Here is a 25,040-nt window from a genome sequence, read left to right on the forward strand (position 1 = left end):
AAGTACAATCTTAATTTTATACAGGTAACAAATATAATGTACCCTTTCGTCAAATTGAAAGTCCAAGTTTGTTTTTCGGAAATTATAGCCGTACAGATTTAGGAAGAAACGTGCTACTCAATGAAATGATTACATTATTCAATGGTCAGTTCGAACGTTTCGATTGATTCAATAGCTCTCTCAATGGATTTGAATCATAAATCAAATGTTCACAATAAAAATGTGAGCAACTGGATACCGTTGAAATTATATAGACATTAAAAAGAGAGGCGGTTTCTTCATAAATCAATAAAAATTGCCAAGCTTCCCTCAGTTGGTGTAATTCTTTGAAATGCGACTAGGAAGTCGCACATCCTAGAATATCCACTTGACCATGATATATGAATTCAATCGGCTTAGCTCGACGGGTAGCCGGGAACATCGTTCTCGACAAACAGTTTTCATGCCAATAGTTTTGTTGGAGGGTGAATAACTAGTTTTTTTGCTTTTGCTATTTCCCCCAAAATAAAAACTTAGGAGTTATCATGAACATGATCATGTAAAAATGTTTGTAGAAAATTCAGAAACTGTTGGAAAAAAAATTGATACACCAATACTTGAAAATGATTTGCTTCAATCATATTTCATAAAATATACAGGGCTCTTCAAATTCGTTTCTGTACATGGGGATCTCGTAAACGATAAGATATAGAGTGTCGGTTAAATTATGGCAAAGTTGCGTATTTTAGAAGTCTATTCAACGATGTGAATAAATCGAATATAACTCTTTTGGTTCTGGAGATATACAGGAAAAACCAAAAAATCCCAAATTATTTTTTTTGCCTATATCTTCTTCATTCGTAGACATATTGAAAATTTGTCCACATTTTGCTATTGGCACTTGATGTGGGCTCTTAGAATATATCCATGACTCTTTTATACACGGTGTCATCTGACTTCGGCCACCCCCATCTTTCAATTTTTAAATGCGGACCTGTATTTTTTGTTGTAGTTTTTGGATCGTATACGTTCACTTCATACTATATTTCGGGATTTTTTGGTAATATTCGATTATAATTGTGTATATTATTCCCTTTTAAAATACGGCCCTGGTTGACTGAGTTGAATAAAAACACAATAGCAACTTTCACGTGTTCTTATGTACCGTAGAGATTTTCGAGAGTTTTTTTTCATTTTTAGGTACCTATTCATATTTTTCCCATTGCTCTGAGCGTTTTCTACAATGAACTTCGAATAAGAAAACCTTTTATGATTATCTGAAACATATCTACAACATTAAATATATTATATGTGTTTTGATGAGCAGAAAAAAAATGGTAGCAATAATAACATCCGAAACGAACACTATAATTATAATGAAAATTGAAATGAAGTAAGTAATTTATATACACAAAAGAATTAATTGTGCAATAAATGTTCGAATGGGAGTCCTTCCATTTCGAGACAAATAATGGGACAATAAGATGGTCTGCAAAATCACCAGATCTTACTATTTTAGACTATTTTCTATGGGGGACATTGAAAAATAGGATTTACGCTGGCAGAGAGATAGGAAATGTGGAAGACTCGAGATTGACGATTTTTAATGATTTCACAACAATGCAGCAAATATGAATATGAATATGAAAAACCAAGTTTAAAAATGGCACAATGGAACAATTATTGCGCCAATAATTTTTTTAGGTACCTATATAAATTACTTCATTTCAATTTTCATTACAATTATAGTGTTCGTTTCGGATGTTATTATTGCTATCATTTCTTTTTCTGCTCATTAAAACACATATAATATATTTTTTATGTAGATATGTTTCAAATGATCATAAAAGGTTCTCTTATTCGAAGTTCATTGTAGAAAACGCTCAGAACAATGGAAAAAATATGAATAGGTACCTAAAAATGAAAAAAAACTCTTGAAAAACTCCACGATACATAGGGAGACCTGAAAGTTGCTATTATGTTTGTATTCAACTCAGTCAACCAATTTCCAGGGCCGTAATTTAAAAGGGAATAATTCACAAAATCATAATCGAATATTATCGGAACATCCCGAAATATAAAATTGGATTTAATTCCTCAGTATGAAGTGAATGTCTACGATCCAAAAATTACAACAAAAAATACAGGTCCGTATTTAAAAATTCAAAGATGGAGGTGGCCCAAGTCAGATGACACCCTGTATAAAAGATTTATGGATATATTCTGAGAGCCCATAGTAAGTGCCAATAGCAAAATGTGGACAGATTTTCAATATATCTGCGAATAAAGAAGTTATAGGCAAAAAAATAATTTGGGGATTTTTCTGTATATCTCCAGAACCAAGAGAGCTATATTCGATTTCTTCACATCATTGAATAGGTCTCTGAAATACGCAACTTTGCCACAATTTAACCGACACTCTATCTCTTATCGTTTACGAGATCCCCATGTACAGAAACGAATTTGAAGAGCCCTGTGTATCCTTCAAACTTGACGAGATAGAGGCATCATTCAAAAACTAAACCTTTTAAGGAGGAAGTTCATTCAACGGTCTGATTAAAAAATAAATTTTACTCGTTTGCTGTAAACATCCACAGAGCGTTTTGAAAATAGTGCGATGAGAAACCTATAGCTTTAATTTTAAAAGAGGTTACACCACTAATATTATGAGGTGAGCCAAGTTATGTAGCCGATTTTAAAAAATGATTCAATAAAATAATTAATCAATAATGTCAGACTCCTTCCTCACCTGTTATGGAACTTGAAATCAAAATTCAGATTATCTTCATTTGAAATATGGAACATTTTTTTACATGGGAGTTAATGAAATTACCAATTGGTAACTACTTTTTGTACATTTAGTAATGTGTGATGCAGAAATGTGAGATCTTTTATGAAAACAAATTTATTGAAAAAACTTTTTTCATACCAGGACAAAAATACTAACTCTAAGGCTTGTTTTGCTAACCAAATCATGGAAGATCTAAAGATTATTGAGTTTTGTTATGAAATAGTTGAATAGTATACAAATTTTCATGAAATAGACCTGATTTCAGTTCGCTAATTTCTCCTACAAGAAGCACAAAGTTTCAGCAATAGGAAACATGGTACCTCCATTAGTGGATAATCTGTTCATGAACAAACTTGAAATAGAAACAAGCACAGACTTAGATCCTATACGTGGATGATGTATTTTTGCCGTTTTCAAGACAAATGGTTTCTTGTATCAACAACAGATTTCCAAATATTATTTTCTTGTATGTATTAATTACGTTACGTTTTCTCCCTAGGTTTACCAATAATTGACTAAACTGAACAATCATCAAACTTAACTTTATTTCACTTTTGATACAACAAAACACTAAAATTTCAACTTTTACTCTTATATCTATCGCCTTACTAGATCGTTCCGCGTACCGCACTGTAACTTCCACTTGACTGTCTTGATGTGCAAATGGATGGCGCTTATATTTGGCAATTGAAAGCGCTGGAATATTCCTTGGAATTTCATCGAAACCGGTGTTATTATTCTCGCTACATCTAGAACGGCAGCGCACATCGAATATCCGCACGCTCTTAGCTACGTCACAATTGGTTTATGGCCGCCAGTGGCGGCCAGGTATGATTGAAGGTATGATTTAAAGCAATATGTACAAATTGTTAATTGAGTAAAACGATCATTGGTCATTCTATCAACCTTCCAGTGTTTTCCTAGACTACGAGGAGGATTTTGCTACTTAGAAATAGTAGATTCACATTCAGACAAGCACTAATTATTTTCGTTTCTACTTACCTGAAATATCATCAAAACTACACACTGTTAACCTTCAATATCTACCATGAAAGTTCAGGCAGTACTTTAGTACTGAAGGGCTGAAGTTTTGAATTCCATACATTCTTCTGAATCATTGAACAGAAATAATATCATATCTTGTGGTGATTTTGTCGCGTGGTTACTCACATTCGTTCGTGACTTAAATGATTGATGGCCGTTTTAAGGTGCATTTGAGTTGGGTATACTCATAAGTAGTTGTTTACAGCTGATTCTCGGCCTCCCCCCACCACTATGACGTATTAATTGCTTTTTTTATTGGTTGTTGTTTGGTGAAGTTTTTTTGTTGTGCAGTGAAGTCAAGGCGTTGTGACCTTGAAGTGTCTGGTGCATGGATCGTTCAGATTTTTTTTTCATATGAGATTTTGTGTGTTTATGTGTGTGTGTGTAGGAGAATGCACGGTACAGGGTTTCATCATGTGCTTGTTTGTCTATGTACAAACATACGTCTGCATACTTCGAAGATCCTCCAAGTAATAAATGCTCCATCGGTGTTAGGGCACCAAGTTAGTAGTGGAGTGACGTCACAGCAATAACCGTTCAACGGCTAGAGAGCGACATGTTCACTCCACGACGTGTGGCAGAGTAATGCGTATTCATCGGTCTGCCCTCACCTCTCCTGAAGCGATGAAGGTTCGCTCTAGCCCCGCTATCGATGGTGACACAACGGCAGCCGAGGACTGTTTGCCTAGCGTCTACCCTCTCCGAGACCGCAACGACCACTGCTTGCTCGTACCGGCAACTGTTATCGCATCAAGTTGGGAGATGGGCTTGGCTGTGACGTCAGGCATCTCTAGTGGATAGCAACTAGCAATGTGAATCTTTCACGGTTTCATGGTGGGGGTGACTCACACTGTTTAATATAAAAGAAATGCCTGGCACACTATGAAATCAGTAGACGAATATATCTGCAGCAGTTAGCAATTGGTAGAGTGTTATTCAGTTCGTAATAGAAGGAAGACGGTGAGTGTATTTGTCTGTTGGAAATTGTTTATATTTTCATATATATTTTCATCATGTCCGTTTCAAAAGTAGACTTGAATAAAATTAATAATTTGATTGTACAGGAGGTTGAAATACTAGAGCAAAAGGCCTTATCATCATTGCCAATTGATGAAGTGTACATAATTAAAAATATGTCAACTTATTCTACACGATTTGGTAAATCAATTTTATTAACTTTGCAAGATGTGAGCAATGATAAATTATTTAAAACATGGCTACCAAAACGTATTTCGTTGCAATTCAGTGATGACGATATATCTTGTATCAACTCATCAGGTGGTAAATATACGATGATGTATTTAGGACAGAGCCAACAAAGTTTTGCTGGCATGAAAACGCGATCTCTAGTCAAATTCAATATGATTGAATAATAGTAATAATTTATAGTGAATTTCTTTAGGTCATAGCTTACAAAGTTTTTTTTGGTGTGAAAACGATAACTCTAGTCAAATTCAATATGATTGAATAATAATAGTAATTATAATGAATTTCTTATTGTTTTATTAATATTCATATATTAGATGATAATTATATGGAAATATAAACATTACTAACTTAGTTGAATACACTCACTTTGTAACTACAAGTAAAATGGGAATGTGAGTATTATATCACTGAAAAATTGGAGGTTGCTTATTGTTTTTTTTTGTTCGATTTCAGTTCCACCATTTAAAGATGTGGATGCAGTACGCAAGTCAAGATTGGGTCGATATTGTAGATCTCAAATCATCGGTTCAACATTTGTCGTCTAAATTGAAGGTGTTGGGTGATGGAGCCGAACATGCAAGCGTTTATGATATGAGTGTATGCTATGATGAAAAACAAATCGAATTATGCCTTCGTGATGCTGAGAACTATTGGAGTGGTGCAGAAGTTTGCAACAAATTTTTGGATAATGAATTGGAATTGTGGCAACTTTGTGAGGTTATGATTGAACTGAACCTAAGAAGATTCCTGTATAGCCTCCAACCATACTTGCCAGAATGGATTATTCATCACTTTGAATTGAATGATGAAAATCGAGAGGAAATTGAAGATGGTCGCGAAAATGATGATTATGAGGAAGAAGTTATTTTAGATAGTCTGTATGTTCCTGTGAATCATAAATAATGTCAAATAAAAAACTTTGTATTATTTTCATGTTTTATTTATTTAAATCTGATGAAATACAATAGAAAATGATTACAAAACAATAAATATGATATAAAATACAATACATGATATAAGTCAGTTACAAATAAAAAAAAAGATCATAAAACAGTACATGATAGAGTGAAAAAAAAAGTGTCAATATCTGCTATGAACTGAACCATCCAATGCATTGTATGTTAAAACTGTATCATGCAAAATTAATGCATATACTTTAGTGTTGTCTGGAAACTTGGTCTTCCTCGTCTCAAACTCAATCTTTATATCAATAGTTGATGATTTTGTTGCATTCGGTTGATGGGAACAATCGATGACGAATAGTGGATTCTCTCTAAATTGTCCAATGTCCATCAGAGGTTCACTCATATCTTTATCATAATAACTTCGCTGGAAACTCTCAAAAGCATAATAAGCAGGAGCATCAAGTTTTTTATCGAAATTCAAATTCCAACGCTCATATGGATAAACTTCAGAATTCAAGTATACTCGAATACTATTGATATCAGCAGTTGTGAATTTTGTAATATCTTGTGTTCTATCTTCAGATGTGGTAGTACTTTGGAATGCGATGATGACAAAACGAGGAGTTTCCAATGCGTTAGTTGTTTTGATGGCCCATATGTCTGAAGAAGTCCCACGTAATGATGGTAGTTCATAGAGGTCCCACATACGATACGCCAACTTGATTTTGGCATTCAGACCGCTTTTGTTTATTCTACTCAAAAGTTTGAGCTTGTGTTTATCATCTGGTACAATATGCCTTATTTTCCATTCGATTTTATTTATTTCCAAATCAGCATCAACCTCACCTATATATGAGTTTTTGAATGATCGAGCGATAATCAAAATCAATTCCTGTTTGGCATTCAAGATACTTTTGTTGTAATCTTCAGCAAAACCCATCAAATATTTCAGTGGTAGTTTTCCACTAAAAACATGACTGTTTGTATCCAAGATATCTTGCTTCAATTGTGAAAGTCCCCAACCAGATGTCAATAATGTGTTAGCATGAGATTGTCCAAATGATATCATGGTTTTCATTGTAGATGTTATCCCAGGTTTTCTAACAACAGCCACTTGTTCACCTCCCATTTCATAACGAATTTCGTCAAAGAGAAATGCAATTGCATTATTCGAGAGATAGCATGTTTTCGCTACATCTTTGGGGGTGAATTTACCTTCTATGTAAATGAAGCTCTCGGCAATATCTAGTATAACATCTTGATTATTGATTGCAATTCTGATTTCATCCGAATTCCTGAATAGCGGTGATCCATAGGGCTTATATGTGTGCTCATGTAAACTTATGAGAGAATGATCGAGCACTGGTTCATTGAATATATTCAACTTTTCATTGTTTGTTTCGAGCACCATTGTTATTTTCTCACTTTCAATCCAATCGATTTCAAAAATTTAAGATCACTCACAGACAGAGCGTTATGTGCTAACTGTTTAGCATACACTTGTGGAATGAGCTTCTTTTTATGCACACCTTTCTTTTTGATAGTGCAACTCGTTTGGGATTGTTCAATGCGATTTTGTCTATTATAAATGAAACCCATAACAACAGTTATTCGATTTTCTTCAATTCCAAAATAATGAAAATCTCTTCTTCACTTCCAAAATCGATAAGGTTATTTTTTTCATCCAAAATACGCACTGTAATGTTGTGAATCAATTGACGACCTTCTGGACTGACAGGCATATATATAATACTGTGTGGTTCTTTAGTAAGATTGTAGCCAGGTTCAACATCAATATCGAATGAGAAAAGAATGTGGGATTCTTCACCATTTATATATGAACCAGATATTATATTGCAATCTAAGCGGATAAGTCTCACAGTTGTAATGTTTATTGGTAATGATGATTCATGTATCTGATTTGGTGGAAATATTTCATGAGCGAACCCCATCATTTCTGCTATTGAATTTGGATGTGTCAGATCAATTTCATATTTGGATCGCATTTCACATTTGAATGTATTATTATTGGCGTGTAGATAGAAAATATCATCTGCGACGACATCATTTGGTTTTTTATCATGAAACAATCTGAACATGATATGTTTCTGTATGACGGCATTGATCTCTTCTATTTCATAAGCACCACATGGAATTTCAATTGTCAACTTTTGGGGTATCGATGAGTTGTCATTACTGATTCTAAAACTAACTAAGTTATTAGCTTCAGTTATATTATTGATTGTATTGCATCCATAGAATCCCAAAAGTCCTAATCCATAACGACTGTTCCTATCCAATTCAATTGGTGGAAAAAAATCCGCACTCAAGACACTTGTCCCGACAGCTTGTAGCTCGAACTTTCGTGACATGACTGATGAATATTTTGAAACACATTTCAATTTATTATTGTACACAGCAACAGCACATTTGAGACAATTTACACTTTTTGGAAGGTGTTGTATTGTAATAAGTATCATTTTTATTGATACCAATATTCACATCCTCTATATTACAAATACAACACATAGATTTCCGAGGTATAGGACCGTCATTAACATCCGATTCTGAATTTTGATCGTGGTGGTGGTGCTCATAACAATATCTATGTTTCATTATATCGATGTCATCTTGCAGATGCTTAGGCAACTTTTCCCAAACATATGCAATCTCATGTGCAACACATGCAAGTATCACTTCCTTAGGCATATTTGCAAGCATCACTTTATCCATTTTTTTCAAGGTACCATATTTTGAAAACATTCTAAGTGAAAACCCCATTCCCTTGATAGCCTCCCGATCCAGTTTTGGTGTTGAATCCATTTTTATTTGGAAAATTATTTAGAGAGAAACTGCAAGCACAAGTGACCACAGAGAACTGTATTAAATTTCTGTTGTCGATCATAGTTATATTTGATTTTTACATTCGAACATTTTCGAAAGAATCGAGTCAATTCCAATGGTGGGGGTAGATCTCCAAAACTATCGAAATATGTGACTTCTTTCCCACATTTTTTATATGCCACCCAATGTGTTCCTGGTCCACTTATTCCATCTAAATTAACAATAGCTGTCTCGTTTTGTTTTGGACCTGAAGATGGTAATCTATCACGCATAAAAACACCACGAAAATGTGGAATTTTCATTTTTTGTGCATAATAACTGAGATCGAGATCAGTAAGAGGCCTCTGAGGTAGGGGTTCAATTAGTTTTTTGTTTTGTTTGTGGCTTTGTATGGTTTTAAATATAGTCCTAAACCTTTACGGTATGGTTTGAGATATATTCCACTTCCGCGTTTGCCTAATGCTACAGCCTCCATGGTTTTATTGTGACGATTGGCTTCCATTAAAGCCGCTCTGCTGGCTTTTGCCGAATTCACGGCCTTGGTAATACCAGCAGCAGCTCCCGCCAAACTTCCTAGTGCGGATAGTCCAGCAAAAATTGGTATCAATGGTAAAAGTCCACCGATCTTGGGAACAGGAATTATGCGTGGTGTGCGGATTTTCTTCTTTCCACCGGCAGCTTTAAGGTATTTACGTGCCGCCTGCAATGCCACAGTGATAGCTTTTTTGCTATTATTCGTCACAAATTGATTCCCACCAGCTTTCTTCAATACATTTCGCACTTTATGGACTATCCCAGCACCAAATGCAACTTTTTTAATTTTATTTTTCTTCGTTTGTTTCCTCTTACATTTTTTCTTATTGGTACTACAACCCATGCCCATATGTCTTTTCGCTTTCATAATGTTGGTGACAAGTAATGCAGCTGCTCTTTCCCCAATACTCGCGTCCTTCGATTTAACCCTATCCCAAGCGCTGTATTCAAGTTCTTTGTCGGCTAAATGTCTTGCTGCAAGATCGGATGGATGCTTAGAATATTGAATATCGTGTTTTTTGCATTCAATATCTAATTTATTGATTCCAGGGTCGTTACGAGCTAAACGTTGTTTCAATTTTGTACCCGGTCCACAGTATTGATAACCTCCGGTAGATGTAATTCGAAAGGAAGTTTGTTTATTAAATCATTAACAAAACCACAACCTCTTTTAATTTTACGATCACTTTCAATACGTCCGTATCGTTTGATGGTACACATTGAAATGAATAAGCTAATAACATTTATATAGTCTCCAACCACGGCACGATGCGCATTGTAAAACAGAAAGAAAAGTTTGCTGTAGATAATCTAGATGAGAAATTTGGTTGTGGATTGAATGGACAAAGGGTATTCAGACATGGTCCACTACTTCCATCATCAGTTCGAGGACTCATTATAGGACCTTCAAATTGTGGAAAGACGAATGCAATGATATCACTATTAACACATCCACAAGGACTGAGATTTAGAAATGTGTATCTCTATTCGAAATCACTCAATCAACCTAAATATCAGTACTTGCGAAGTGTTTTGGAACCTATAAAAGGATTAGGTTTTTATACATTCAGCAATAATGCAGAAATAGTGGAACCCTCCGACGCTAAGCCTAATTCTGTTTTCATTTTCGATGATGTAATATGTGAAAAGCAAGATATTATTAGATCATATTTCTGTATGGGACGTCATAAGGATGTTGATTGTTTTTATCTAGCACAGACATATTCACGGGTACCCAAACAGTTAGTGCGTGACAATACCAATTTCATTATAATGTTCAAACAAGATGAGACGAATTTACATCACATTTATTCAGATCATGTTTCACCCGATGTAACATTCAAACAATTCCAATTGATGTGTGTTAAATGCTGGGAGGACCAATATGGATTTCTAGTCATTGATAAGGATAGAAAAATAGATGAAGGTAGATATCGCAAAGGATTCGATAGTTTTATATACCCATGATCTTGTTTTTGGAACTTATTCGATCACTGAATATTGTAGTGGTCACTTCACCAACGAATTAAGCTTTAATTCAAAAAAAAGGGCATTATGAATACAAAAAAAGATCCTGAAAATAAAAACAATGAAATAAATTTGAAACGTCAACTAGTAGAGACAACAGAAGCTGTCAGGCAGAAATTCAACTCTATCAAGAATGATAATATTGAAAATCGTACGACACTTGAAAGATTGTATGAGCCCATAATGAAACCATTGAATGTTTTATCATCAAACGCTACTTCTAAATCACCAGTGTTATCACCAAATCATGGAACTGTTCAATCTACTTCAAATTATCCCATGAGTACTCCAATAGGAAGAAAACAATCTTTTGGTAGTGTATCATCTGTGAATAGTGACACGAGCACACTTCAAGACGATATGAGAACAACTCTATTCGAAACACCATCATCGTCCCACATCGATTCCTCGGATCCTGACATCTCACCTGTTATGAATGAAAGTGGTGAAGATGTTTTGATGAAACATTTGAATAATATAAAATCTAGAAATCCAGCATATGATGGAACATTTGGCGTACGTATGGATCCAATTACACAAAAGCTGAAAATGGGAAGTCTAGTGGTAAATTTCAAAGATGGAAACATTTCATTTTGGGATGCTAATAAAGTGAAAAAATATGAATGCGCAGGTAGTCCAGAATTGTATGATATGATTTTTTTGAAGAATCCACAAGATGTTGATAATGAAGAAACTCGTCAAGTATATTCCAAAATATTGAAAATAACGAATGCTCCATATAAACAATATCATCTGAAGAATGGTTTTAAAAATACAAATTCTAAAAAATTTCGTGAAGTTATCAAACCTCTATTAGACTCACGACAATATCCAATAAGAAGTAGAAGTAAAATTGGTGGAGCACTCAAACGAGTGAAAATGGAGAAAATATATAATTCTAAACCTGTGAATTATGTGTACTGGAATTCACCGAAAGAGTTAGTTGCTCGCCTACGACTATTGGTAGCTTCAAAGTCAGCCGGACATACCGGACATGATAATGAAATAATTTCAATAATTGAAGAATTACGTGAAGAAGGTATAATATATTAACATATTCACATGTAATGATCACTGTCACATCATCATTCAATGCAGTAACATTATCACCTTTTCTCTTTAATCATATTGAAATAGAATGACTAATGAAATAAGTGATGTCAAACGACAAGTTGTTAATGAATTACATAAACCTGCAAGACGTAATTTTCGTAGAAGAATAACCACCATCAAAGGTTTTGCAGATCTATGGCAAATAGATTTAGCTGAACTGCAACCTTATGCAAAAAGTAATGAAGGATACCGATATATATTTGTAGTGATAGATTGTTACTCCAAATATCTGTGGACTGTAGCAGTTAAAGATAAAACAGGTAGTACAGTAACTAATGCAATGAAACATGTACTGAAAGAAGCCAAATACTCCCCCAAACACATACAAAGCGATCAAGGGAAAGAATTTTTCAATAAAAGCTTCTCATCTCTCATGCGAGAATATAATATCAATCATTATTCAACATTTAGCACAAAGAAGGCAGCTATAGCAGAAAGAGTGATTCGTACAATAAAGGCATGGCTCTACAAGGAATTTTCGATGAGAGGTCACCACAAATGGCTTGATATTCTTCCAATTATAACTAGTAGATATAATAATAAAGTTCATCGTACAATAGGTATGGCACCCATCAATGTTGATTCAACAACAAAATTAAAATTCAAGGGTATCAATGGAATTGGAGGAAGACAAAGTAAACCCAAATTCCAATTAAATGATATTGTACGTATAAGTAAATACAAACATATTTTTGAAAAGTCTTACACTGCGAATTTTACCACGGAGCTATTCAAGATTGTTAAAATTAATAAAACCATCCCAACGACTTATAATCTTAAGATATGAATGAACAGCCGATTAGAGGATGTTTTTACGACGAAGAGTTATTACGAACCGAGAATCCTGACGTATATCTGATTGAGAAGGTGTTGAAGAGAAGAAAAAATAAAGTATATGTAAAGTGGTTAGGCCTTCCTAGCGAACAAAATTCTTGGATTGATGAATCAAATATGGTTTAAATGTATATAATAGTGACTTTTATGAATAAAGTAATATTAAAGTTCATTATTGTTTTCATTTCAATTATAAGTATGTGAACTGAAAAATATTGCAGCGGTAAACATTGCCCCAGCCATTCGCAATGTTCTGTGTATACCAAACCAAATTAATTGTATACTCCATTCCCGCTTATATTTTTCAACTCACGATATTGAAAACACATTATCATTCCCAAAACTAATCGCCGTCACTTTGAAATGCAGTATCCAACTCTTTTTGCCAATTATCTCTCACTGATAATGCTGTCTCATAAAGCTTAGTCGACTCCTCAAGCTCAGCCTGAGCTTGCATTCTCGAACGTTGATGGAATTGCTTATCTTTACCAATTTTTGAACGGAGTTCATCAGCATCTTTAGACATTCTAGCCAATTCAACCTTCGCTAATGCAATCTTGGCATCTAATGCTTCAAGAGTTTCATTATTAGCATTAATAGCTCGCTCACTCTTTTCAAGTTCAGCAATAGTCATCTGTGCCTTTACAAGACGGCATTTTGCTTTCCTTTTCATTTCCCCAAACCGATGGAGGGGGCTGAAAGAAGATAGCGGTTCAGCTTTCAAATCACTCTTCATTTCTTTAGGAGTACCTTTTGGCTTCCTCTTCGATCTGTCACTTTTCGTTGCGGGTTTTTTCTGTCGCACAACACTTTTGGATTCTTTCTTTTCTTTAAAGTCAGTGACAATCGATGAAGATGCCTTAGTAACCTTCCTCTTGATTGTTCTAGATTTCTTATCAACACCAAGAGGAAGGGTAGATGAAGAGTGTTTGAGTGATGATAATTGCGAAACGATCGGATTTTCAATAATAATTTGCTCATTTGGTTCTGGCACATCTGCAAAGTTAACGAAGTCGTTAATATCAAAATCATTTATCGAATCTTGACTCGATAAATGTAATACTGGAATATTTTCAAAATCAGTCTGATCGATATCAACAAGTGGTGAACCATCTTCAGCAATCAATAGCGGCATAGAGCTCATGATTATTAAGGTCTGAGGAATGATATGTGATAGCAATAGAATGTGGATAGGAAAGGTGATGATGTTACTGAGACCTCACCATTTATAGAAGAAAATAAACTAGCGCATGCGCTCTTTCATCAACTGGCACATGCGCTCTCTCACTAAACTATTCACGCATGTAACAATCTTTGTCATTTAAGAGGAAAACTTTGTGTTGCATGCATGTATTTTTAAATGTTAGAAAATAATACAAATAAATTCAAAATATATATATATTTATTAATAATAGAGGACAATAACGATAATAAAAAATGAAAAATGTTAATATGTCTCTGTGGATGTGGAACGTTCTTTGACTCTATTCCTCAATAGTTGTTGCTCGTGCGTCAAACACCAACATTGAAAAAAATGGATTCTCCTATTGGGGTAGAGTTGACCAACCTTCTCACACAGATCCCAAGTACTTCTACATGCATTGCATACATGATTCCAACAATTCATGGAATATGTATCACAACGCAAACAACGTTGCAGTGGAGTTGGAACGGCAGCACAGATACCACAAATATTTCTACAGATACCTATATTGTTAAATATTATAGGTTCGGAACACTTCAGACACTGTAACTGTTGTTGACGATAATCCGATTTTGTTCGCTTCGGTGGATGAGAAGGAGGCGATAGTTGAATCCGCAACACGCAATCACTACACATACCAGTACATGGATTGATTGAATCCTTAGGTCTACTTATTGACAAAAGTAGCACACAATAGCCCCTGCAATCATCATTGGGTAGACACACACTTTTGGTTTTTCATTCCACTCTTTTGGAAACGGCATTTTACTAATTCGATTAGAAATATAAAGAGATGACTTACAGAAACTCTGAATGCTCTCTCCTATACCTACGATCTCTATTTATACAAATCAACATCATGTGGAAGTATAGTGGGATAACTTCTCCTACTATTCCACTCTAAACGAGTCAAGTGGGAGTCGCATCACCTCCTATATAAGTTGACTTGCAAACCTAGAGTTCATTCATTCACTCTCTACAACTGTGAGCAAACAACAACAAGATGAATTCTGCAAAAATAAATGCTGCATTAAATAGAATAGCTGCTGTTGATGAAAACAATTGGATAGACGAATCAGATGATGAGGATGTCAATGTTCCGCTAGAGGAAGTAATAGTTGAAGCAGAAGATGTTGGAGTCGATGAAGATGAGATAGACGAAGTTGAAAACGAGGCCAACCAAAGCGACGAAGATGATGACGTGATGGAGTTTGAGAGGGTCATGGATGAAGAAGGAGATGATGAAGGGATAGAAGCTGACACAACTGAAGGTGATGGTGCTATGAGGATCGGTATGCGAACACTCAATGTCAGTGAGACACTGGAAGATCCCTTGGATTTGTATTGTGCATTGGATGCATACGTATTGATCAGCACAATAGATGGAGAGAACAAAAAACTATGTTGGTGCTGCTTTCGGTTTTATTCGCATAGAAACAATAATGGAGGGTGGTATGCCCATGTCAACACCCACAACACTGTCTCAATTATGGAAATGGGACAGAATTGGTGTGAAGCTTGCGAGAGGCCACTAACAAACTTCACCCGAGTATCTACATGTATTATATGTAATAATGTCCAACCTGTGGCACAATAACCGTGGACCTACTGGTCAAAAAAAAAACAACAGCCCTTTTCAGGGCTACATTATTCACACAAACAGTAGTTAGTTGTATTAGTATTCATAGATTATGTGACAAATGAATACTTTGATTAATAAAAGTCTAAGTTGGAAATTTGTTAGTCTTTGAATATCTATACATTATATGACAAATAAATTACTACTTTGACTGAAAAGTCGAAATTTGGAATTTGATAGTCATTGAATATCTATGCATATGATGAGTACTACTTTAAATGAAAGTTGAAGTTGGCATTTGTCAATCATTCATATGCATATAATGATGAATACTTTCACATACATATATTTCGTTTGAGATTATAATGTTAACATAATGTTAACAATGGTATGAATCTGTTTCTGTTTGAAAGTATAATGGTAGCTCTGAAAAGAGCTATTTTTTTTATTGTTTCAGTCTTTAATTGTAGCCCTGAAAAGGGCTGTTATTTTTTTATTAATCCATGCAATGATATGGACTAACGCTCCTCATCATCAGAAACAATAATTATGGTATCGTCATCTGAATCAGATGATATACTAATGATATCATCCTCATAGTAGTCATCTGAATCAGATGATATACTCATGATGTCGTCGTCGTCATAATCAGCTGAATCAGATGATATACTAATCACATCATCCGCATTATTATCGTCAACAGCATCTATGTCGTCCTGAATACCTTGTTCCACTCGTTCTGCGAAATCATCAGGAAGATCATAGATTCGCTGCAGAAATTGAGCGAAGGTTGTACTCAAATGATCAGACGTTGAATCTATTTCATGTACTTGGATGGGTCCTGTACTCGACATTGTGGAAGAATGATATAGAACTGGGATTGTTGCTATATTTATATTGGAAGAAATGAAATGGAGGGGGTGAAATGTAGAACAGTGTTTGAGATTCGAAAACATCAAGAATGAAACTCTGAGCGATTATTAGGAGAAATTCTAGTGATTATTATGGAAAAAAAACTAATAAGAGGGAGAGGAAGGAGGAAGACACTGCCCCAGCCTCGCAGTGCCTCGTGTACACCAACCAAAAAGTGTGTACTCCGTGGAAGGAAAGGAAAGGAAATGATGGACGAGTAGATGATTATATGTCATCATCGAATTGAGGACATCATCATCGATTAGGATTGGGGATGGCGGAGGACTATCCTCGATGAGGATAGGGGATGGTGGAGGACGTCTAACGTCAAGCTCGTCATCAGCATCATCACCAGAGTCGTCGTCGTCATCATCGTCGTCGTCGCTACTCATTGGGACAATGTCATCATAAGCAGGGTCCCACCATCCGTCAGGATCTGGATATTCCGAGTCATCCAAGTGTCCTTCGTCACTGCCAGTGACATGCTGAACTTGCATCCTGATGTCGTGATCCCGGTATTCGTATGGCGGACTGTGGGGTTCCGTGGTGGAAGAGACAACCTGTACCTGGCTGTTATCCCAGTAATTGAAGTTGTACCCCTGATCCGGGCAGCTATAGGGTTCGGAGGTTGAATCGGGTTCCATCTCGATGCTAGCTGATCAACTGAATGTTTCATCAGATGATTTCTACTTTTATACTTTCGAGAGGGAGTGGGAGAGGAGTGGAACATTGAGTAGGGGTAAATTGTAGTGTGACATAAGACATATTCAATGAGTAGGGGTAAATTGCAAAGTGACATAAGACATATTCAATGAAAGAGATACTTGAATGGATAAAATACAAATGAAATATACTTGTCGATTTCACTATGAAACATGTCTATTTTTTTATTTTTTAAATTTTCTTCACATGAAATTATTTACAAGTGATTAGAGAACACAAAAATTGATGTGAGGTATTTGTCTAGAAGAACTTGGAATTGAAATAAAAAAATAATAATGATAATAAGAGGAAGTGAAGAAAAATGCTCCAACCATCGCATTGTTCAATGTGTACCAAACCAAAAAACAGTGTACACCCTTTATTTCACTTCCTTTTCCTTTATTCAATATAAACTTAACAAATATAAACTTAAAACTACCATAATTAAATACTCCTAACTAACCTAAAACTAATCTTACATTTACACTTCATCTACAAAAAGAGTGTCCATAACTGTCACTACTTTTTTGTACAGCTCTATCGAAGAGGTCTTTGCTTTACACCTTTCCTGCAGAGATGCATAATTCCGATCTATTTCGGCCATTTCCTTTTGGAGTTCCCTCCGTCGGTTATCCATTTCAGCCATTTGTCGCTTCATGGTAACCAACTCGGCCTCGCTAGATCGGGCAGCTCGTTCTGCTTTCTTGCATCTCTGCAGAAAAACACTCATCTTTTCACTAACCTCTCCGATAGGCTGTGGCACCAACACCTCAGGATCCGCCGGTGTCGCTGGCAGCGGTGGTAGTCGCGTCACCAACGGCGACAATATCACCAACTCCGGAGAAGGACTCCTCGGAATTTCCACTGCTGCTGGTGCTGCTGCTGGTGTGGAGGCCCTCTTACGAGAGGTCGAAAAACTACCTGCATAAGGATTAGTCCTATTGCAAGTAGCTCGGTACTTTGAAATAGGACCAACCTTTGCTGCAGGTCGTTGGCAAACCTTCTTCACAGCCCTGACTTCCTCCTCCTCCTCGAATAAGTCAGGGCTAGAAGATCTGCACCTAACTCGCGAACGCGAAGTGGTTGGCTGGTCAACCGTCACCGCTCTCGAAGATGCTGCCTCCTCCTGGTCAGCGGACACCGGCAGAATAGACGCCACAGCATTATTCACCTCCTGTGTATTGGTTGCCATTCTGAAAAAGAAGAAATAATACAAAGTTAGTTGATATAAAAAATAACATTCCTAATTTACTTACTCAAATATCAAGTTGGTCGTTGGAACGTACTGCCTTGTTGTGGAGTGGACTGCTCTCGATGAGATGACTTCTCGAACTGAATGTTGTGGAGTGCTCTCCGGAGGGTATCGACTTCGATGCGTGAGCGGTGGGAAAATGGTGGGAGCGCACATGCGCGATGAGGGTAGGGGTGTACATGCGCAAATGTTGGGAGTCGGGGGGGGCGGGCTTCGGGGAGGGGCGGGGCTTCGGAAAGGGGCGGGGCTTCGGAAAGGGGCGGGTATCCGAAAAGTTGGTGGCGACGGGGGGGGGGGGGGGGGGTGGCCCTAACGGGCCCCGCCCACTGCCTGGGCTCCGCCCAGGTGGGTGGGGCCTCCGGCCCCAGGTAGGCGGGACATCTGGAGAGACATCTACGCCCTCTTCGCGCGCGCGTTCGTAACATAATATGCAACCGAACACCTAACCTAACGTATTAACGTATTAACGTAACCTAACCTAGTACGCTAACCTACCGCTATGCAACCGAACACCTAACCTATCGTATGTATTAACGTAACCTAACCTAGTACGCTAACCTACCGCTATGCAACCGAACACCTAACCTAACCTAACCTAACCTAACCTAACCTAACCTACAGTAACTATTAACCTAACCTAACGAGGGAATACTAACCTAACACCTAACCTAACGTAAGTATGCAGCTAACCTAACGTAGCTATTAACCTAACCTAACGAGGGAATACATTCACCATGTTGGTTCCATTAATACATCATCAGTTGGTTTTGGTTTTGGTTGTATTATTCTATGATTTGGATTAATGTTCAGTCCTGGATATCCCAGTCCACCTGATGATGATGGCCTGACTTTATAGTTTCTCTCCAAAACTTCTTTATGGTTTTTCTCCAATACTTCAACTCTCTGTTCCAGTACATCATACTTTTTCATTGTAGTCCCTGTTATGTTTGACATAGCATCAAATTTTTTATTTGTAGACGCTGTTATGTCAGACATTTTTATGTCTACATCACTTGTAAGTTTGTCAAATTTACGAGTGAAAGTTATCCGAGCCTCTGCAATTTTATCGTTAAATGCTTGCCGGGCGTCCCGAGCAATATTGCCTATTGTGGATTGTATTGCAGCTTGTAGGGCTAGAAGTATAACTTCCTTTGCTCCATTAATTTCCCCCTCAAGATATGATACAGTTACACAATCACTCTTGTCAATTGGTTCACTTGTATTTTTCAATATTTTCCTTTGCATGTCATAATGACCATCTTTTGTTAATTTAAAACCATTCCCAGGAGGACCTCGAATGACATTACCACCCCATTTTCTTTTTCTACCAAACTTATCGATTGTTTTAGACATTGTGCACTCTACGATGATTCTCTTCAAACTGATATTTCTGTCATTTACATTATACTATATATTGCAGTAATTGATTAGGGAAATAGAAATAATACAAATAAAATTTTAATCATTTTATATTCATTACAGTAATACATATACATACATACATAATACATTAATATCACATTACTTCTATCATATATTATTAATTATAAATGGCTACATAAATATCAATATTGAATTTTCCGGTTTTGAAGATATTGAATGATATTTCAATCATTGATCTCGGCAGATAATAAATTAATCAATTGATCCAATGGAGTCTCCTGAGATTGTGATTGTTGAATAATATTACTTATCCAACGAATGTTCTCATTTGGATCGTTTTCATAAAATTCAATATCATTATGACCCCAAGGAAGAGTGTGGGTAGTATTCGGAATGATAAATCGTTTATCATCGTGATATGATAATGCAACTTTATTTTTTAATTCAGTATACATATCATGTAACACGCTTCTAAATGAATTCATCTTTCTGAATATCATACCACCTTGTTCGACGATTTTTTGATAATCTTCGCATGTCAATTCATTCTTTATTACAGATCGTTTAACCCCTTTGGCTTTCTTAAATTCACCATCAACAGATTTCACATAATATGCTTTAGCACCTGTACCATAAAAACTCATGATTGGATCATTTGGAAATTCATCTTTGAAGTTACCCAAGACTGAACTTGTTACTGGAATATTGAATTGGTTAACTATACTGTAATTGGATGTATCAAATCTACTTATGTTAGTTTTTATGAATTCATAAAAATTTTCTGTGTTTACTTTAAGAATGAGCGAGTCGGTATCTGTGTAAAGTAAAGAGACATTTTCATCAAAGTGTTGTTTGATGCATCCATAGAAAAAGTCATACATGACTGTTTTAGATAATTCTAATATGGAAAATCCCAAATATAATGGTTTATCGTAATGAACCTTCACTCTACCCAATTGAATGGCAACGAAATTATCAGTGAAAATTGAACAATTTTTGAAATTTGGTTTGGCTATGAGAGTGCTGGCACCTATATTTTTCTTTATATTTTCCCAATGTGTAACGAGTCTAACATCAATTCGATTATCTACATTCTCCATTGTCTTTCCATACACCGCATTATTCATTAGTTTATAGAAATCTTTAACAGATTTGTTGTTAGACCTATTACGCATTTCAGTATTAAGATCTATATAGGGTTTCATCCAGCATGATTGTTTGAATTTCAATACTCTATGTGTATTCATTACAATCAATCCATTTTTGACAGCTTGCTGTAGATTCCTATAATGAACAATATATTTTCTTTTATCATTCAAATTTGGAATTAATTTGGGAATTTTCGATTGTGTACGAGGTGGTATTATTTTTTCGACTAAAAATGGAAGGTCAGAATGTTTATCATGCAACTCTTGTGGATAATGAATGTCCACTTCAAATACATACCCATACGGACTATCAGTACTCACATCCATCACATCGAGATTAAGAATTTCATTTGGTGTCAACCATGTAAATTCACTTGTTGGTAGAGGTTGTGACATACTGTGACCGTATAGATTTGTTGCATCTAAATATGTAATGAATGTGGAAGGTTCGTTGGGATTATAATTGGGTAAAAATCTATTATTTGCTATATGTTTCCTCTCGCTACATTGACTAATTCCACCTCGTATACCTTTTTGAAAAAAGTGAATCATATCAATGTCAGTTAGTAATTCCAATTCAACATTAGTGAACTTCAACATGGCATCCCATGATAATCCAGGTGCAGTGTAATATTGTGCCGGATCTAAGTTATATATCTCTAAACTTGTGGTGCGGAAGTTTTCAAAAATATCACATAGTAGCAATACATCCGACTTCAAATACAAATCAGAGTATTCCCCCAAATTCTGACACTCGAATAAATTCCAAACTTTTCTAGCCCTATCATAATCAGTTTCCGATATATGTTCACAATTGAGTGTGTCATAAAACTGATTTTTTGTCGGAAGTAATGGATAATTCAATTTGTCAATGTCATCAACAAAACTATATGGAAATACACCTTTCTGTCTCATCAAATTGAATTTCTCAATTTGTGGGAAATGTTTGTGCATCTCCAAACATTGATCGGAGGTCAAGTTTGCACCCAACTTCTCCAACGAATTAGTCATAAATTTATAACTATCGATAAATCTCATTTTGAGATAATTCTTCCTAACCACACCATCTTTATCGGTATAGCTGTGTGTAAAGAGATGCTTCGTGAAAGATATATATTTCTCTTTAGTTTGCGGGATAACATCAACTTTCTCTTTATTCCTATACAATTCTTTTATGAATAAATGACAATCATAACCACTTAAATTATGAAAAATGATAGGTATGAAGTTTGGTATTTTGAAATTTAAATTACATTTCGAGTGAGCGGCATGTGATCTTTTCTTTCCTGTGACATGACAATGATCTCTTACTTTGACGTCACCATCAGTAAATGCTTTATTACATATACCACAAGTTCTGGCTGCAACAAACTGTTCTTCTTCTTCGACAGTTTGTGTATCCATTGGTTTAGGGTTTCTGAGATGATTTTCATGTATCTCTTTCAAATCATCTTCAATGCTACTCACAAATTTCTGAGCTGCATCTACACCCCTATATGTAACAAATTTTGTCAAATCATCATTATATGAACACTTTATCAAATAAGCAAATGAATATGGGGCATGTTTGAATGTTTTAATCGTGTATGAACTTCCAGGATTTGGCTCATTCACATGAATCGGTTTAAGCACTGATTCAAAATCAGCATACACTACAAATGGCACCCTCATTTGCCTCTCAAAGTTTTCAAACATTAGTTTATTTTCCGCAACCATTCTACCATATTTATTGATCTTTAAATTAGTAGTTGGTGTTGTGGTACTAATGTGATTACAATCATACATATTATGACGTAAAAGCAATCTCTCATCAGAAAAATATATCAAACATCCGTCACAAAAATATTTTTTCTGTCTATGAGCTGATAGTTGATTAGAAACTAATCTTGAAAGATCTTTGATCCAACAATAGTGACCATTACCGGAGTCATCAGTTATAAACAACAAATTGACATGTCTCCGGAGTCTTCTCTGTGAGTATCGCAATGGACCAATCACTTCATACTTCATTTTACCCTTCTCAAATGTACTCTCTAAACCGTAAACATTAATTGAAATATCATTCCTATCTTCGAATATTTCGATACTCTTATTATTAACTTTAACCGGAAAATCCATACCTGTGACATCTAAAACAGTGGAAAAATGTGGATATGACGTAAGTTCGGACACTCGACTATCTGCAGGATATAATGCTGATGTTATAGCCCAAGCAAAACAATATTGATCTTCATTACGAACATTCACAACAGCTTTCTTCCATTGAATACATTGAGGCAGCTTCACATATGAACGTCCTTCCAGTGGACTGTATTTATTAATGTTGACCTCGAGAAACAATATTTTTTCACAAGTCCAACCTGAATTATAAAAAAAAAAATATTACTATTCAATCTTATTGAAATTTTTAAAAAATAAATACCTGAGTCACGATCCTGGAACTCAGTCGTTTGTGCCACAATTACATCACGGAATCCATCAAAAACAGCATTCAAATCTGAAGATTGGTCCACTATTTTATTTTGGGAATTAAATGACTTCGTGTCCCTCGAATCATCAGTCTGAAGAATATAATTCCCAAAAACTTCCATATTCACCTTGATGCTTTTATGGATCCTGATGGCTGATTCCAGTAATTCAATGACCTTCTGCCTAATCTCATTGAAAAATGACATGTAGTCACTGGTTACAATCGAACTCTCCACCCTGTATGTAGCAATGCGGCAATTGAATGCATTCGTTATAATTTGAACACCGTCAGACAATTGAACACATGCATTATTTTTATGACTCATGGTTCTTCGGTGAGAATTCACTTGGGTCATAGGAATTGTCACATTACAACAATTGCACGTATACATAGGTGTTGCATTATCCACTCTCACCCGTTTCACTGCAGGCCCTCCTTGGCAACTCTGGAGCTGATGCCGACGAAGATTATCACTACGAGTGAAAGATTTACCACAGTCACAGGAATACATTTTATATAATAGTTCTCACTAACTCACTTGATGTAAACTGACATAGCCAACACTCGTACGCTTCTTAAATACACTCTGATAGGACCCGTCAAGACGTCATAGCCAACCCCACTTCTCAACTACATGCGCCAAGATTACCTCCCAACTGAATGCGATAACAGATGTCGATATACGAGCAAGCAGTGGTCGTTGCGGTCTCGGAGAGGGTAGACGCTAGGCAAACGGTCCTCGGCTGCCGTTGTGTCACCATCGATAGCGGGGCTAGAGCGAACCTTCATCGCTTCGGGAGAGGTGAGGGCAGACCGATGAATACGCATTACTCTGCCACACGTCGTGGAGTGAACATGTCGCTCTCTAGCCGTTGAACGGTTATTGCTGTGACGTCACTCCACTACTAACTTGGTGCCCTAACACCGATGGAGCATTTATTACTTGGAGGATCTTCGAAGTATGCAGACGTATGTTTGTACATAGACAAACAAGCACATGATGAAACCCTGTACCGTGCATTCTCCTACACACACACACACACACACATAAACACACAAAATCTCATATGAAAAAAAAATCTGAACGATCCATGCACCAGACACTTCAAGGTCACAACGCCTTGACTTCACTGCACAACAAAAAAACTTCACCAAACAACAACCAATAAAAAAAGCAATTAATACGTCATAGTGGTGGGGGGAGGCCGAGAATCAGCTGTAAACAACTACTCTCATATAAGAAACATTAAACGGTAGTTACGTTATTCGTCTTTCGCTTACTAATTGCTGCTTGACAGTCATTAAAACGTAGTTATTGAATGCAGCTGGTCTCTTAGTACAATAAAAATTCAGAAACGGAAGCAGAATGTAATAAGATAATATAGAAATTGACTATCATTTTTGTTATGTAATTCATAATAGAATAATTTTTTTACATTATATAGCAGTGAACAGTTTTGTTATGCTCAAATATATACGAGGATATCGTTTATAATATAAACAAGGATATCGTTTATCTCATTCAAAAAACGAATTCTGAGAAACCAAATTTTTTTTTTTAAGTTTAATTAGCGATATTGGTTGGTTGTTCTCATTCAACATTTCCAACA

The 25,040-nt window shown here is 35.9% G+C and overlaps 2 protein-coding genes and 1 long non-coding RNA gene across 3 annotated transcripts in view; 1 reads left to right on the top strand and 2 right to left on the bottom strand.

Moving 5' to 3' along the window:
- Nucleotides 1-25,040, top strand: part of LOC141479991 (uncharacterized) — a 489,980-nt gene that overhangs the window by 156,887 nt on the left and 308,053 nt on the right. The gene's annotated exons all lie outside the window — the stretch shown is intronic.
- On the bottom strand, nucleotides 17,649-18,634 carry LOC141480038 (uncharacterized). The gene is made up of 2 exons (XM_074169728.1): nucleotides 18,434-18,634; nucleotides 17,649-18,370 (listed from the first exon to the last, which is right to left on the bottom strand). The coding sequence occupies exons 1-2, from the start codon at nucleotides 18,583-18,585 to the stop codon at nucleotides 17,659-17,661; spliced, it is 864 nt and encodes a 287-aa protein (XP_074025829.1). The 5' UTR covers nucleotides 18,586-18,634; the 3' UTR covers nucleotides 17,649-17,658.
- LOC141479987 (uncharacterized) lies at nucleotides 18,729-24,655 on the bottom strand. Its single transcript, XM_074169652.1, has 2 exons — nucleotides 23,383-24,655; nucleotides 18,729-23,320 (listed from the first exon to the last, which is right to left on the bottom strand). The coding sequence occupies exons 1-2, from the start codon at nucleotides 23,939-23,941 to the stop codon at nucleotides 20,037-20,039; spliced, it is 3,843 nt and encodes a 1,280-aa protein (XP_074025753.1). The 5' UTR covers nucleotides 23,942-24,655; the 3' UTR covers nucleotides 18,729-20,036.

The sequence above is a fragment of the Leptinotarsa decemlineata genome, unplaced genomic scaffold (genome assembly GCF_025532065.1).
Source record: "Leptinotarsa decemlineata unplaced genomic scaffold, Ldec_3_MD MMD2_P_RNA_scaffold_5, whole genome shotgun sequence".
Classification (NCBI taxonomy): Eukaryota; Metazoa; Arthropoda; class Insecta; order Coleoptera; family Chrysomelidae; genus Leptinotarsa; species Leptinotarsa decemlineata.

What these genes read in the sequence shown, in the direction of transcription:
- LOC141479987 (XM_074169652.1), bottom strand. Translation starts at nt 23,941, where the DNA reads ATGTATTCCTGTGACTGTGGTAAATCTTTCACTCGTAGTGATAATCTT. An exon ending in GTTCCAGGATCGTGACTCAG is followed by an intron (nt 23,321 to 23,382) that starts GTATTTATTTTT and finishes TTTATAATTCAG; the next exon opens with GTTGGACTTGTGAAAAAATA.
- LOC141480038 (XM_074169728.1), bottom strand. Translation starts at nt 18,585, where the DNA reads ATGTGCGCTCCCACCATTTTCCCACCGCTCACGCATCGAAGTCGATAC. An exon ending in ACGACCAACTTGATATTTGA is followed by an intron (nt 18,371 to 18,433) that starts GTAAGTAAATTA and finishes CTTCTTTTTCAG; the next exon opens with AATGGCAACCAATACACAGG.